Source organism: Nicotiana sylvestris, chromosome 10 (assembly GCF_000393655.2).
Source record: "Nicotiana sylvestris chromosome 10, ASM39365v2, whole genome shotgun sequence".
NCBI lineage: Eukaryota > Viridiplantae > Streptophyta > Magnoliopsida > Solanales > Solanaceae > Nicotiana > Nicotiana sylvestris.
In genome coordinates this window covers 17,381,069-17,392,819 of record NC_091066.1, presented here as the reverse complement: position 1 = coordinate 17,392,819, position 11,751 = coordinate 17,381,069, and the positions used below count along the sequence as shown (strand labels likewise).

Here is an 11,751-nt window from a genome sequence, read left to right as displayed (position 1 = left end):
ATAATGGAGAAGAAATTTTTGAAAAATCTTTAATGAAACGACGATAAAAACCTGCATGGTCCAAGAAATTGCGAATGCCCTTGACGAATGTCGGTGGGGGCAATTTTTCAATCGTCTCCACCTTTTCTTTGTCCACCTGCAAACCATTTTTGTAAACCTTGTGTCCTAGGACTATACCTTCACACACCATGAAATGGCACTTTTTCCAGTTTAGCACCAAGTTTGTCTCTTCACACCTAGCAAGCACATTATCAAGGTTCATTAAACAATTATCAAAAGAGCACCCAAATACAGAAAAATCATCCATGAGCACTTCTACAAATCTCTCAACCATGTCAGTGAAAATATAGCCATCATACACCTTTGAAAAATCGCAGGTGCATTATAGAGACCAAAGGGCATTCTATTAAATGCATACATGCCATAAGGACATGTAAATGTAGTTTTCTCTTGGTCCTATGGGGCTATAGCAATCTGAATATACCCCAAATAGCCATCTAGGAAATAGTAGTAATATTGTCCAGCTAAACTGTCAAGCATTTGATCAATAAAGGGGAGGGGAAAGTGGTCCTTTCAGGTGGCATTGTTTAATTTTCTATAATCTATGCAAACCCAGTCACAGTTCTTGTGGGAATCAGGTCATTATTTTCATTAACCACTACAGTCATCCCCCCTTCTTAGGCACACATTGAACGGGGCTTACCCATTTGCTATCAGAGCTTGGAAATACAATACATTGTGTCAAGCCACTTAATCACTTCTTTTCTTAGCACCTCTTTCATGATTGGATTTAGGCGGCATTGTTGCTCTACACTCGGCTTGTGCCCTTCCGACATGAGGATTTTATACATACAGAAGGATGCAATAATGCCTCTTATGTCAGACATCGTCCACCCAATTGCTCGTATGTGCTCGCGTAGCACTCTCACTAGCTTTTCTTCCTGCAATTTAAGATCCAATTTTGGAGCTTCTTCAATTAACAGCTTTGGAGGAGTCCCACTTGGCCTATTTAGGGGCTCAAAGGGGTTTAATCTATGTATGTAAGTATAGGATGCATCTAGGTTATGCATCATCTCCTCAACCTTATCATCAATCTCCAAGCTATCGAACAACATGAGTGCTTTCTCTAAAGAATCATCTAGATATACACTCATGTTGATAAGTTTCCCATCCACCTCAACAACAGATATCATAGAGAACTCCTCATAATGGCAGGGAAGTTGGATTGCCTTGTAGGAATTAAAGACTACTTCCTCATTGTCCATCCTCATAATCATTTTTCCCTCTCTCACTTTAACAATTGCATCACATGTAGCCATGACAGTTCGTCCCAATATAATTGGAACTTGTTCATCAGCCTCATAATCTAGGATAATGAAGTCTGATGGGAAGATGAATTTCCCAATTTGCAGCAACACATTTTCAATCACTCCTTCAGGGTAACCTATGGATCTGTCTGCTAGTTGGAACATCACATTAGTTGGTCTTGGAGCTCCCAGAGCCAATTGCTTGAACAAGTATAAGGGTATCAGATTTATGGCCCAAATCACAAAAAGCACGACCCATATCTATATTACCAATCCGGACAGGGATGGTGAAACTGCCAGGATCTTTAAGCTTTTGAGGAAGCTTGTTTTGGACCCTTGAAATGCACTCCTCAGTAAGTGCGACTATCTCAAATTCATCCAATCTCCTCTTGTGATATACTATACCCTTGATGTACTTAGCATACTTTGGAATTTCGTGAAGTACATCTACTAATGGAATATTCAATTGAACCAAGCTCAACATAGAGAGAAATTTGTTAAACATGCGACCATCGTTCTTCTTCTGCAATCTTTGGGGGAAAGGTAGTGGTGACCTTGCAGCATTCACTGGCTCTGAACTTGCATCATCTTTATTTGACTCATGTGTTGCCTTATGAATCATCTCTCCCTCAGGTATAGGCTTGTCCTTTCTCTTCTTCGGAACTTCTTCTAATTCCCTCCCATTTCTGAGTGTAACTGCATTAACTTGAGGGTTCTTCTTTGTATCACTAGGAAGAGCGCCTACAGGCCTAGTATTTTGACTCGACGCTAACTGCCCCATTTACGTCTCAAGATTTCTGAAATGTTATATCCCGTACTTTTCTACATTGGATTTGTCATAGATAATTGACATAAGTTCAAGGAAAAGACTATTTTTGAGGTTATAAGTATTTGTGACATTCCAAAGAAATGATAAGTAAGTGATGTGAAGGTCAGAGGGTAAACAAATCGAAGAAAGCGAGTTTCGTTGATGATTGACATTTTGGGATAAAATACGGTCCAAGCTATAATACCCTATATTTATGGACTAGTGTTATACCACATGACCATGATAGTAAGGTATATGAAACATATTAGTATTTAAGTGAATCGAGACCTAGAAATTATTGTGTGAATAATTGGTTAAATGTTGGTATAAAGTCATGGAATTAGTTATAAGTGAATAAGTGTCATTTGTATGAATCCACGTGGAATCATGAGGATAAGAGGGACTTATAACTAATCAACTTTATAAGGATTGAGGTGGCAGCAAGTAGGGAATTTAATATTGACTAGGCAAGTCTTGGAGCTAGGTGAAAAGATTAGAGATTTTTGGTGGCTTAGTCATCAAATTATTGGGATGGATAAGTAATTAAAATATTTGGATAGGCTTGATAAGCCTCCCAACGTGGAAGCCAAGGAAAACCCAATAAATTGGTGGATTTAGGAAATTGGTGGATAAGTTACGTGGGAATATCACCCCCCCCCCACGTGGCAACAAGTGAAAACGACTCAAATAGCTAAATGGTGACTCTTTGGTTATGAGATTAGGTGGAATTTTAGGGGAATTTGTGGGTTGCCACATGGCATAAAATTGGCCAAGGGTGGCACCAAAGTGAATATGAGTCATAGCACTTGGTGTGCGTTGTTTACACGTGATAATGCAAGCCTTTAATCCTTCATATTATACATCTTTTACAATTGAGATATAAAAAGAAGGTTGAAATCTTTTCTTCTATTAATAGTCTCTTACTTTAGAAACATAGCAAAAACATACATCCATGATACTCCATATGTCTAGCAATATGAAATATGCCATGATCATAAGAAGTGCTTAGTTCTTGTTCAAAGATTTAGAAGGAGCAAACATTATTCTTGCAAGCTCAAGTAAAAGTGTTCAATAAATTCGTCAAGTAAGGTATATTTAAACTATCCCTTCTTTCCTTTTGGCATGATCCATATGATGCAATGAAACGAGCAAGCACACAACTTTCATAAATAATTCTATTCCTAGAAGTACTAGAGTAGCCTATGTTCTTGATTCACCATATGTCCTAATATTATATCGTCTATTTATGGGTTTCGTGACATTCCGAGAGATCTTATTAACTTACTTCATTATGCATGGCATTCATTTATACATGTATATTGATCTATGACCAGATAGCATTATATACGTGTATATTATATGTATATGGGGTATGAAAAAAGGTTATGACATTATATACGCACCACAACCTGATTAGTTGGTATACATTGATGATTTTGCCCACAGAGGCTGAGATGATATGATGGGATGCCCTCAAAGGCTTCATGATGTTATGTACGTACAGACCTATGCATTATATGACATTTATATGCATATGCATGACATTATAAATATTTCATAATTTACAGAGCTATCCAGACTTATAGGTTGAGTCCTTTACTCCATGTTTCTTCCATGTCCTTTATATACTGATTTACATGCCTTAATACTCGGTACGTTATTCGTATTGACATCCTTTTATTAAGGACGCTGCATTCATGCCTACAGGTATAGATAATCAGTTTGACGAGCCCTCATAGTAGACAAGGTTAGCATTCAGCAAAGGATCGGTATGACTCCACCTCATTCGGAGTGCAGTCGAATCTATAAGTCATCGTGTCAGAGTTTTGCTACAGACTTATGGGTAGACCGGTACCCTGTCCCATTTGATGTCAATAATCTTAGAGGCTAGACACATATTCATTATTTACAGTATGTTAGAGGCCTTGATGGCACGTATGTATTCACGTTTTAAGAACGATGGTTCATTGTTGCAACGTTTTCCCACTTTTAGTTATACATTACAAGTTGTGGCCATGTTGGCCCATGATAGTTATAGAAGAAAAAAATGAGTTATAGAGTGGTTCGATCGGGCCAGTACGACACCGGGTGCTAGCCACGCCTCCCCAGGTTTGGAGCATAACAGAAGTGGTATTAGAGTAGGTTGTGTCCTAGGGAATATACAAAGTTGTGCCTAATAGAGTCTCACTTATGGGTGTATTGCGCGCCACATTTATAATTGAGAGGCTATAGGGATTTAGGAAATGTTACCCTTCTTTTGTTTCCATATCGTGCGATAAAGCTGAGTCATAAGAAGTCAGTATGAGCTTTCGCTAGATTTTGTATGCACTAGAGGTGCTATCATAATAGAGCTTTAAGGCGTATATATAATTTCTACCTATGTAGAAGGGAGATTATAAAAGCGACAGAAGATACGATGCGATATTGAAAGGTACGTAAGGTAAAGGTGAAGAAGATACGAGATACTCAAGTACAAAAAGTTGTGAATAGTCGAGACTTCAAATAGAGGTTGGGTTTAGTTTAGTTTAGTTTACAGAGAAGATCCTAGTAAAATTTTTGTAAATCTCTAAGAGTTAACATTCAAGGACGAATGTTTCTAATGGGGGAAAGGATGTTATATCCCGTACTTTTCTACATTGGATTTGTCATAGATAACTGACATAAGTTCAAGGACAAGACTATTTTTGAGGTTATAAGTATTTGTGACATTCCAAACAAGTGATAAGTAAGTGTTGTGAAGGTCAGAAGGTAAACAAATCGAAGAAAGCGAGTTTCGTTGATGTTTGATATTTTAGAATAAAATACAGTCCAAGCTATAATATTATGTATTCATGGAATAGTGATATACCACATGAACATAGTAAGGTATATGAAATATATTAGTATTTAAGTGAATCGAGACCTAGAAATTATTGTGTGAATAATTGGTTAAATGTTGGTATAAAGTCATGGAATTAGTTATAAGTGGATAACTGTCATTTGTATCCATGTGAAATCTTGAGGATAAGAGGGACTCATGACTAATCAATTTTATAAGGATTGAGGTGGCAGCAAGTAGGGAATTCAATATTGACTAGGCAAGTTTTGGAGCTATGTGGCAAGATTAGGGAGTTTTGGTGGCTTGGTCATCAAATTATTGGGATGGATAAGTAATTAAAATATTTGGATAGGCTTGATAAGCCTCCCAACATGGTAGCCAAGGAAAGTTCAATAAATGACTCTTAAGTCATAGAGCAAGATGGCATATTTAGGAAATTGGTGAATAAGTTAGGTGGGAACATCACCCCGCCACGGGGCAAAAAGCGAAAATGACTCAAACATCTAAATATTGACTCTTTATTTATGAGATTAGGTGGAATTTTAGAGGAATTGGTGGGCTGACACATGGCATAAAATTGGCCAAAGGTGGCACCAAAGTACACATGAGTCATAGCACTTGGTGTGCCTTGTTTACACGTGAAAATGCAAGTCTTTAAGCCTTCATATTATACTTCTTTTGTTATTAAGATATAAAAAGAAGGTTGAATTTTTTTCTTCTATTAATAGGGAGTCTCTTACTTTAGAAACATAGCAAAAACATACATCCATGATACTCCATATATCCAGTAATTTGAAATATGCCATGATCATAAGAAGTGCTTAGTTCTTGTTCAAAGATTTAGAAGGAGCAAAAGTTGTTCTTGGCAAGCTCAATTAAAAGTATTTGATAAATTCGTCAAGTAAGGTATGTTAAGACTATACCTTCTTTCCTTTTGGCATGATCCATATGATACAACGAAACGAGAAAGCACGCAACTTCTATAAATGATTCTATTCTTAGAAGTACTAGGGTTTCCTATGTTCTTGATTCCCCATATGTCCTACTATCATATCGTCTATTAATGGGTCTTATGACATTCCCAGAGATCTTATTAACTTACTTCATTATGCATGGCATTCATTTATACATGTATATTAACCTATGGCCAGATAGTGTTATATACACGTATATTATATGTATACGGGGTATGAAAAAAGGGTACGGCGTTATATACGCACCACAACCTGATCAGTTGGTATACATTGATGGTTTTGCCCATAGAGGCTGAGATGATATGATGGGATGCCTTCAGAGGCTTGATGATGTTATGTACGTACAGACCTATGCATTATATGACATTTATATGCATATGCATGACATTATAAATATTTTATGATTTACAGAGTTATCCAGCCTTATAGGTTGAGTCCTTTACTCCATGTTTCTTCCATGTCCTTTATATACTGATTTACATGCCTTAATACTCAGTACATTATTCGTACTGACTTCCTTTTGTTGAGGACACTGAATTCATGCATGTAGGTATATATAATCAGTTTGACGAGCCCTCATAGTAGACAAGGTTAGCATTCAGCGAAGGATCGGTAAGACTCCACCTTATTCGGAGTGCAGCTGAGTCTATAAGTCATCATGTCAGAGTTTTGCTACAGACTTATGGGTAGGCTGGTACCCTGTTCCATTTGATGTCAATAATCTTAGAGGCTTTGTAGACACATGTTTATTATGTACAGTATGTCAAAGGCCTTGACGGCCCCGTATGTATTCACGTTTTAAGAATGATGGTTCATTTTGTTTTGGTAATTAAACTTTTATATATACTAGGGAAAGTATTTACACTCAATACAGAACCCTTACAAAGTTTCCTATACTTTCCTCCCTCCCCAGTACACAATATTTCTATCCTTCTGCTACTCTAGCTATTATATTGGATAGTAATCCATTCTACTTAGAATTCTTGCTATTTCCCTATTGCTTCTACAGTGCACTTCTTGTACAATTAGCTTGCTAAGAATCTCACAGTTCCTCGCTTTAGCTTGAAATAGTCTTGCATTCCTTTCCTGCCTCACAAAATATACACAGCCTGCTAAGATAATCTTGAACAGCTCTGTTGTTGCACTTCTATTTCTTGCCCAGTTCTCTGCCCATTGTAACTCCTCAGACCAGCCATAGATGTTTCTATTGATACCTTGCCAGTTGAGCAATATTTTCCATACTTCAGCTGCATATTGACATTCAAAGAATAGGTGTTGTATAGATTCATTTGCTTGTGAACATAAAGGACATGTTTGATCATTGTGAATTCCCCACTTTAGCAATCCATCCTTTGTGTACAGCCTACCATTTGCCACCAAGATTAGCATGAATATCCACCTAGGACATCCTGCATTGTTGCAGACCAATTTCCTCCAGCTCACTTTGTTAAAGTCTTCTTGCAATTTATAGTATAAGTGCTTTATAGAGCAAGTCATCATCTGCCTGAGATATTCATAATTGTATCCTACTTTCTCAAAGTTTTCTTTAGCTTTCAATATTTTCCTCATGATCCATGATGCTTGGTTCATTTGCACCTCCCATACATGTTTACTTTTTATGTAATAACAGTGTACTCATTGTATCCATAGCTTGTTCTTTTCTTTGCAGATTCCAGAATTATTTGCTGACAACTGCTTTGTTCCATAAGCTAATATCCATAACATTGAAACCTCATGTTGACCTGGGTTGGCATACTTTCTCCCAAGCTAGTAAAGCTTTCTTTGAAATGTTGCTATCTCCTATCCATAAGAAGCTTCTGCAAATTGTCTCAATCAGCTTGGTGATATTTTTTGGTAGCATGAAAATTTGAGCCCAATAGGTTTGAATGGAGAACAAGACACTTTTGATGAGTTGCATTCGCCCTGCATATGAGAGTAGCTTGGCTATCCAAGATGTGATTTTTCCTACTAGCTTGTCAATTAGAGGTTGACATTGTGCTAGTGAGACCCTTTTAGAACTTAAAGGTACTCCAAGGTATCTTACTGGAAGCTCCTCTCTTTGGATTCCAAGGTACTCCAATATGTATTTTTGAACATCTTGTGATACTCCTCCAAAGAAGATGGAACTTTTCTTCTTGTTAATTTCCAATCCTGATGCTTTTGAAAAATCCAAAAAAGTAGTCATATAGCAGCTGAACTGAACCAAGGTCTCCCCTACAAAACAACAAAAGGTCATCTGCAAAACCAAGTTGCATGATCTGCATCTTTGCACATTTAGGATGATAGTTGAAGTCTGGTATGTGGTGCAATGTCTTCAATCTTCTTGTTAAATATTCCATTGCCAACACAAAAAGAAATGAGGATAGTGGATCCCCTTGTCTAAGCCCTTTCCTGGCTTCAAAAGGCTGAGTTGGTGAACCATTCAAGATGATAGCATATGTAACACTTTGTACACAAGCCATTATCCATTTCACAAACTTCTTTGGAAATGCTAATGCACTCAAAACCTGCTCAAGAAAAGTCTATTCAAGTGAATCATATGCCTTCTGCATGTCCAGTTTCATCATGCATCTAGGTGACACTCCTTTCCTTCCATACCCTTTTACTAACTCATGTCTTAGAAAGATATTATCAATAATGACTCTTCTAGGGACAAAGCACACTGAGTCTTATTTATGAGATCATCCATGACTCCTTGTAATCGACTGGTCAAGACCTTTGAGATGATTTTGTAAATCATGGTACAACATGAAATAGGTCTATACTCCTTGATGGTAGCAGGATTTCTGACTTTAGGAATTAGAGTTATTGATGTGCAATTAACTGGCTTAAACATATATGATGTCTAAAAGAAGTCCATCATAGCTTGTGTTACCTCCTCCCCTATGATATGTCATGACTTCTTAAAAAACTGCATTGAGACCATCATATCTTAGGGTCTTCAAGTCATTTATATCTAGTAGAGCTTCCCATATCTCTTGCCTTGTGACAGGCTGAATCAATTTAACTTGTTATTCTCTTTTGAGCATTGTCCCTTTTTGCATTACATTTAGATCTATTATTGGGATTGCAGGAGCATTTGAACCTAGCAATTCTTTATAGTGTCCAAGTATTTCTGCCTCTATTTCCTCCTCCATATGTATCTGTACCCCTAGATCATTCGTGAGGGCATGTACTCCCTTCAAAGTGTTCCTCTTCTTCATATGAGCAAAGAAATATGCAGAGGTAGTATCTCCCAACTTCAGCCACTGTACCTTGACCTTTGCCTATAAATGCTTTCCTCTATCAGTATCCACTTCTCTAGGTTCTTTTTCAGTTCCTTTTCTTCCTCAATTAATTCTGTATTCATCATTTTACATCCTATTTTCTCTTGCACTTCCTGTAGTTCCCTTATGGTTTCTTTGATTCTGTCCTCAACACCTTTGTAGTGTTGTGTGTTAAGCCCCTTAATAACTTGTTTGACTCTCTTTAGTTTGTTCCATACTCCTTGTAGCTTCCCAGTATCTCCATTTGTGTTCCATACTTGTTCTACTCATTGTATAAATTGAGGGTGATCAGCTATGCAATTAAAGAATATGAATAGACTGTCCTTCTTCCTCCGCATTTGTGAAATCATCAGTTTAAGTGGAGAATGATTAGAGAAAGATGGTTCTAGGATTTGTATACACAGGTCGGGCATTGTCATCATCCAGTTTATGTTTACCAATCCTCTGTCTATCCTACTATATGTATGGTTATTTGTCCATGTATAGTCCCTTCCCATAGTAGGTAATTCATTCATGCTAGTATCACTCATGAACTCCCTAAAATCCTTTGTTTCCACATCTTGTATTATAGTGCCATGTTGTCTATCCTGACTATTCAGCACTGAGTTGAAATCTCCCATTGCTAGCCATGGTCCTTGCTGTATACTGTTTATCTGCCTCAATTTCTGCCACATACTCAACGTGTCTTTGATAGTATACAAGAAATATATTGTTGTGAATCCAAATGCTAATAATCTTGAATGTGTTCTGACTTGCCCATGTATGTATTGGCAATCTATGTCAATTGGTTCAAACTCAAAGATTCTTGGGTCCCATAGTATCCATATTCTACTCTTATTGTTGCTGCTAAAATTTGATATCCACTGCCATCCAGGTGCAATTTTATTGGTAATACCGGTAGCTTTCTGTTCCTTTATTCTGTGCTCTACTAATGTTATCACTGCCTTTTTATTCTGCTTTATGAACTCCTTTGTCTTCTTTTGCTTGTATGCTTTATTGAAACCTCTAACATTCCATGTAATCACGCTCATATTGGTATGAATTGAGTATCATGGAATATCTCATGTGCCCCATAAATCCTCATCTACATATTGCTTGATCCTGGATCATTGGTTGCTTGTACACTTACCAAGGATTGAAACCCATTGCTGCCACCTATGATCTTGCCTTTAGCTTGCTTTGTTTTTTCCATTCTTGCTGCTGACTTCCCACTAACTGTTGTCCACCCTTCTTATTCAGGTTGTTTAGAAGCTACACTAACCTATATTGTGGTATTCTCTAATGGTTTTGTTATTTCCATCCTTTGTGTTTGCTCCTTCTCGTATTTATTGTCCTTAGGTCCAGCTTTCTCAGTCTTCTGCCAGACTTGTTTGACTTTATTTCTTCTCCCTCTATATGCCTGCCTATGTGGTTGTTGCATTGTGTTTTTATTGCAATTGTATCCTATCTGTAGACATTTGTTGCAGTGTGTTGATTCCCAATCATAGCTTATCTCATGTTCAATTGTTTTGCCTATTGGATCCTGCATCTTCACCCTTCTAGGAAGGGGTTTTGTGATGTCCATCTCAATCAACATTCTCGCATAAGAGATTCTGACTGTACCAGTTGTATAATCATCAGCATACACTGGATTTCCCAGGGCACTCCCAATCTTGCTTAATGCCTTCATACTCCAACAAATCAGGGGAAGATTTGGGAACTTCACCCACAAAGGAATGGTTCTCAGTACTTCATCATGCAAATTAAAATCTGGTGTCCATGCTTTCATTAGAATGGGACGATTGTTGATAGTGTGAGGTCCAGTATATAACACTTGATTCATTTCCTCCAAATTTGCAAATCTAATTACAAAATAGTCTTCACTATGATAACAGATCTGAGGTTTTATGGAGTACTTACCCACTAAATTTAGGAATCATTCCATTGCACCAATGGATGGTGAATCCCCAATTACATACAGTACAATTACTGTACTCCATTTTGCAATTTCATGCTCAACATCCTCTAGATCTAATTTCACAATTTTCTCCCCATCTTGAATCATTGGTGCAATATATTGAAGATTCATTCCTCTCGATGCCAGCTTATTCCTTGCTACAACATTTGCCCATGACTGAGTTCCACTTGCCTTCTCTATTTGTTCAGTACCTTTGAGATTTTTAGCCTTTTCAGCTTTGCATGGCATTATTACATTGTTGTTGGGTGTAGTAGAGTTCATCTGTGTCTTTCCGCTCCCAGATCCATAAACTATTCCACTATTAGATACAGGTATAGCTATCACTGCTTTCATCTTGACATTGTTGATTGCTAGATCTGAATCTAGCTTACTCTGCTCACTCATCATGTCCTAGAGTATTGTTTCATGTTGGTTCTTCTATTCTCACCCCTTTTGGTGAGACAAAAAAATCCATTATTGCCTTCCTTGCATCTGTTGATCTCGGATCAGTAGTTGGAATTTTCGTTAGATTCCGATTAGGTTGTCCTCTTCCTCCCATGGCTTCCATCTGCGTACGTTAGCAAGGCCACATTAACGTGTGCCAAGAGAAAACGTGGAAGAAAGTTCATTGATGCAACGTTT

General features: G+C 37.5%; 3 protein-coding genes across 3 annotated transcripts; all 3 read right to left on the bottom strand.

The window, feature by feature from the left end:
- Positions 1–6,855: 6,855 nt before the first annotated feature.
- LOC104226365 (uncharacterized) lies at positions 6,856–7,476 on the bottom strand. Its single transcript, XM_009778342.1, has one exon. The coding sequence runs from the start codon at positions 7,474–7,476 to the stop codon at positions 6,856–6,858; it is 621 nt and encodes a 206-aa protein (XP_009776644.1).
- Positions 7,477–9,148: 1,672 nt separating this feature from the next.
- LOC138879055 (uncharacterized) lies at positions 9,149–10,204 on the bottom strand. The gene is made up of 2 exons (XM_070158628.1): positions 9,493–10,204; positions 9,149–9,435 (listed from the first exon to the last, which is right to left on the bottom strand). The coding sequence occupies exons 1-2, from the start codon at positions 10,202–10,204 to the stop codon at positions 9,149–9,151; spliced, it is 999 nt and encodes a 332-aa protein (XP_070014729.1).
- Positions 10,205–10,434: 230 nt separating this feature from the next.
- On the bottom strand, positions 10,435–10,995 carry LOC138879054 (uncharacterized). Its single transcript, XM_070158627.1, has one exon. It carries the CDS (start codon positions 10,993–10,995, stop codon positions 10,435–10,437), a length of 561 nt encoding a protein of 186 aa, XP_070014728.1.
- Positions 10,996–11,751: the final 756 nt, after the last annotated feature.

Excerpts from the sequence above, each read along its gene's own strand:
- LOC138879054 (XM_070158627.1), bottom strand. The coding sequence starts at position 10,995 with ATGAATCAAGTGTTATATACTGGACCTCACACTATCAACAATCGTCCC.
- LOC104226365 (XM_009778342.1), bottom strand. The coding sequence starts at position 7,476 with ATGAGGAAAATATTGAAAGCTAAAGAAAACTTTGAGAAAGTAGGATAC.
- LOC138879055 (XM_070158628.1), bottom strand. The coding sequence starts at position 10,204 with ATGAGCGTGATTACATGGAATGTTAGAGGTTTCAATAAAGCATACAAG. Across the intron at positions 9,436-9,492 it reads AATGCGGAGGAAGAAGGACA|AACAAGTATGGAACACAAAT; the intron begins GTCTATTCATAT and ends TACAATGAGTAG.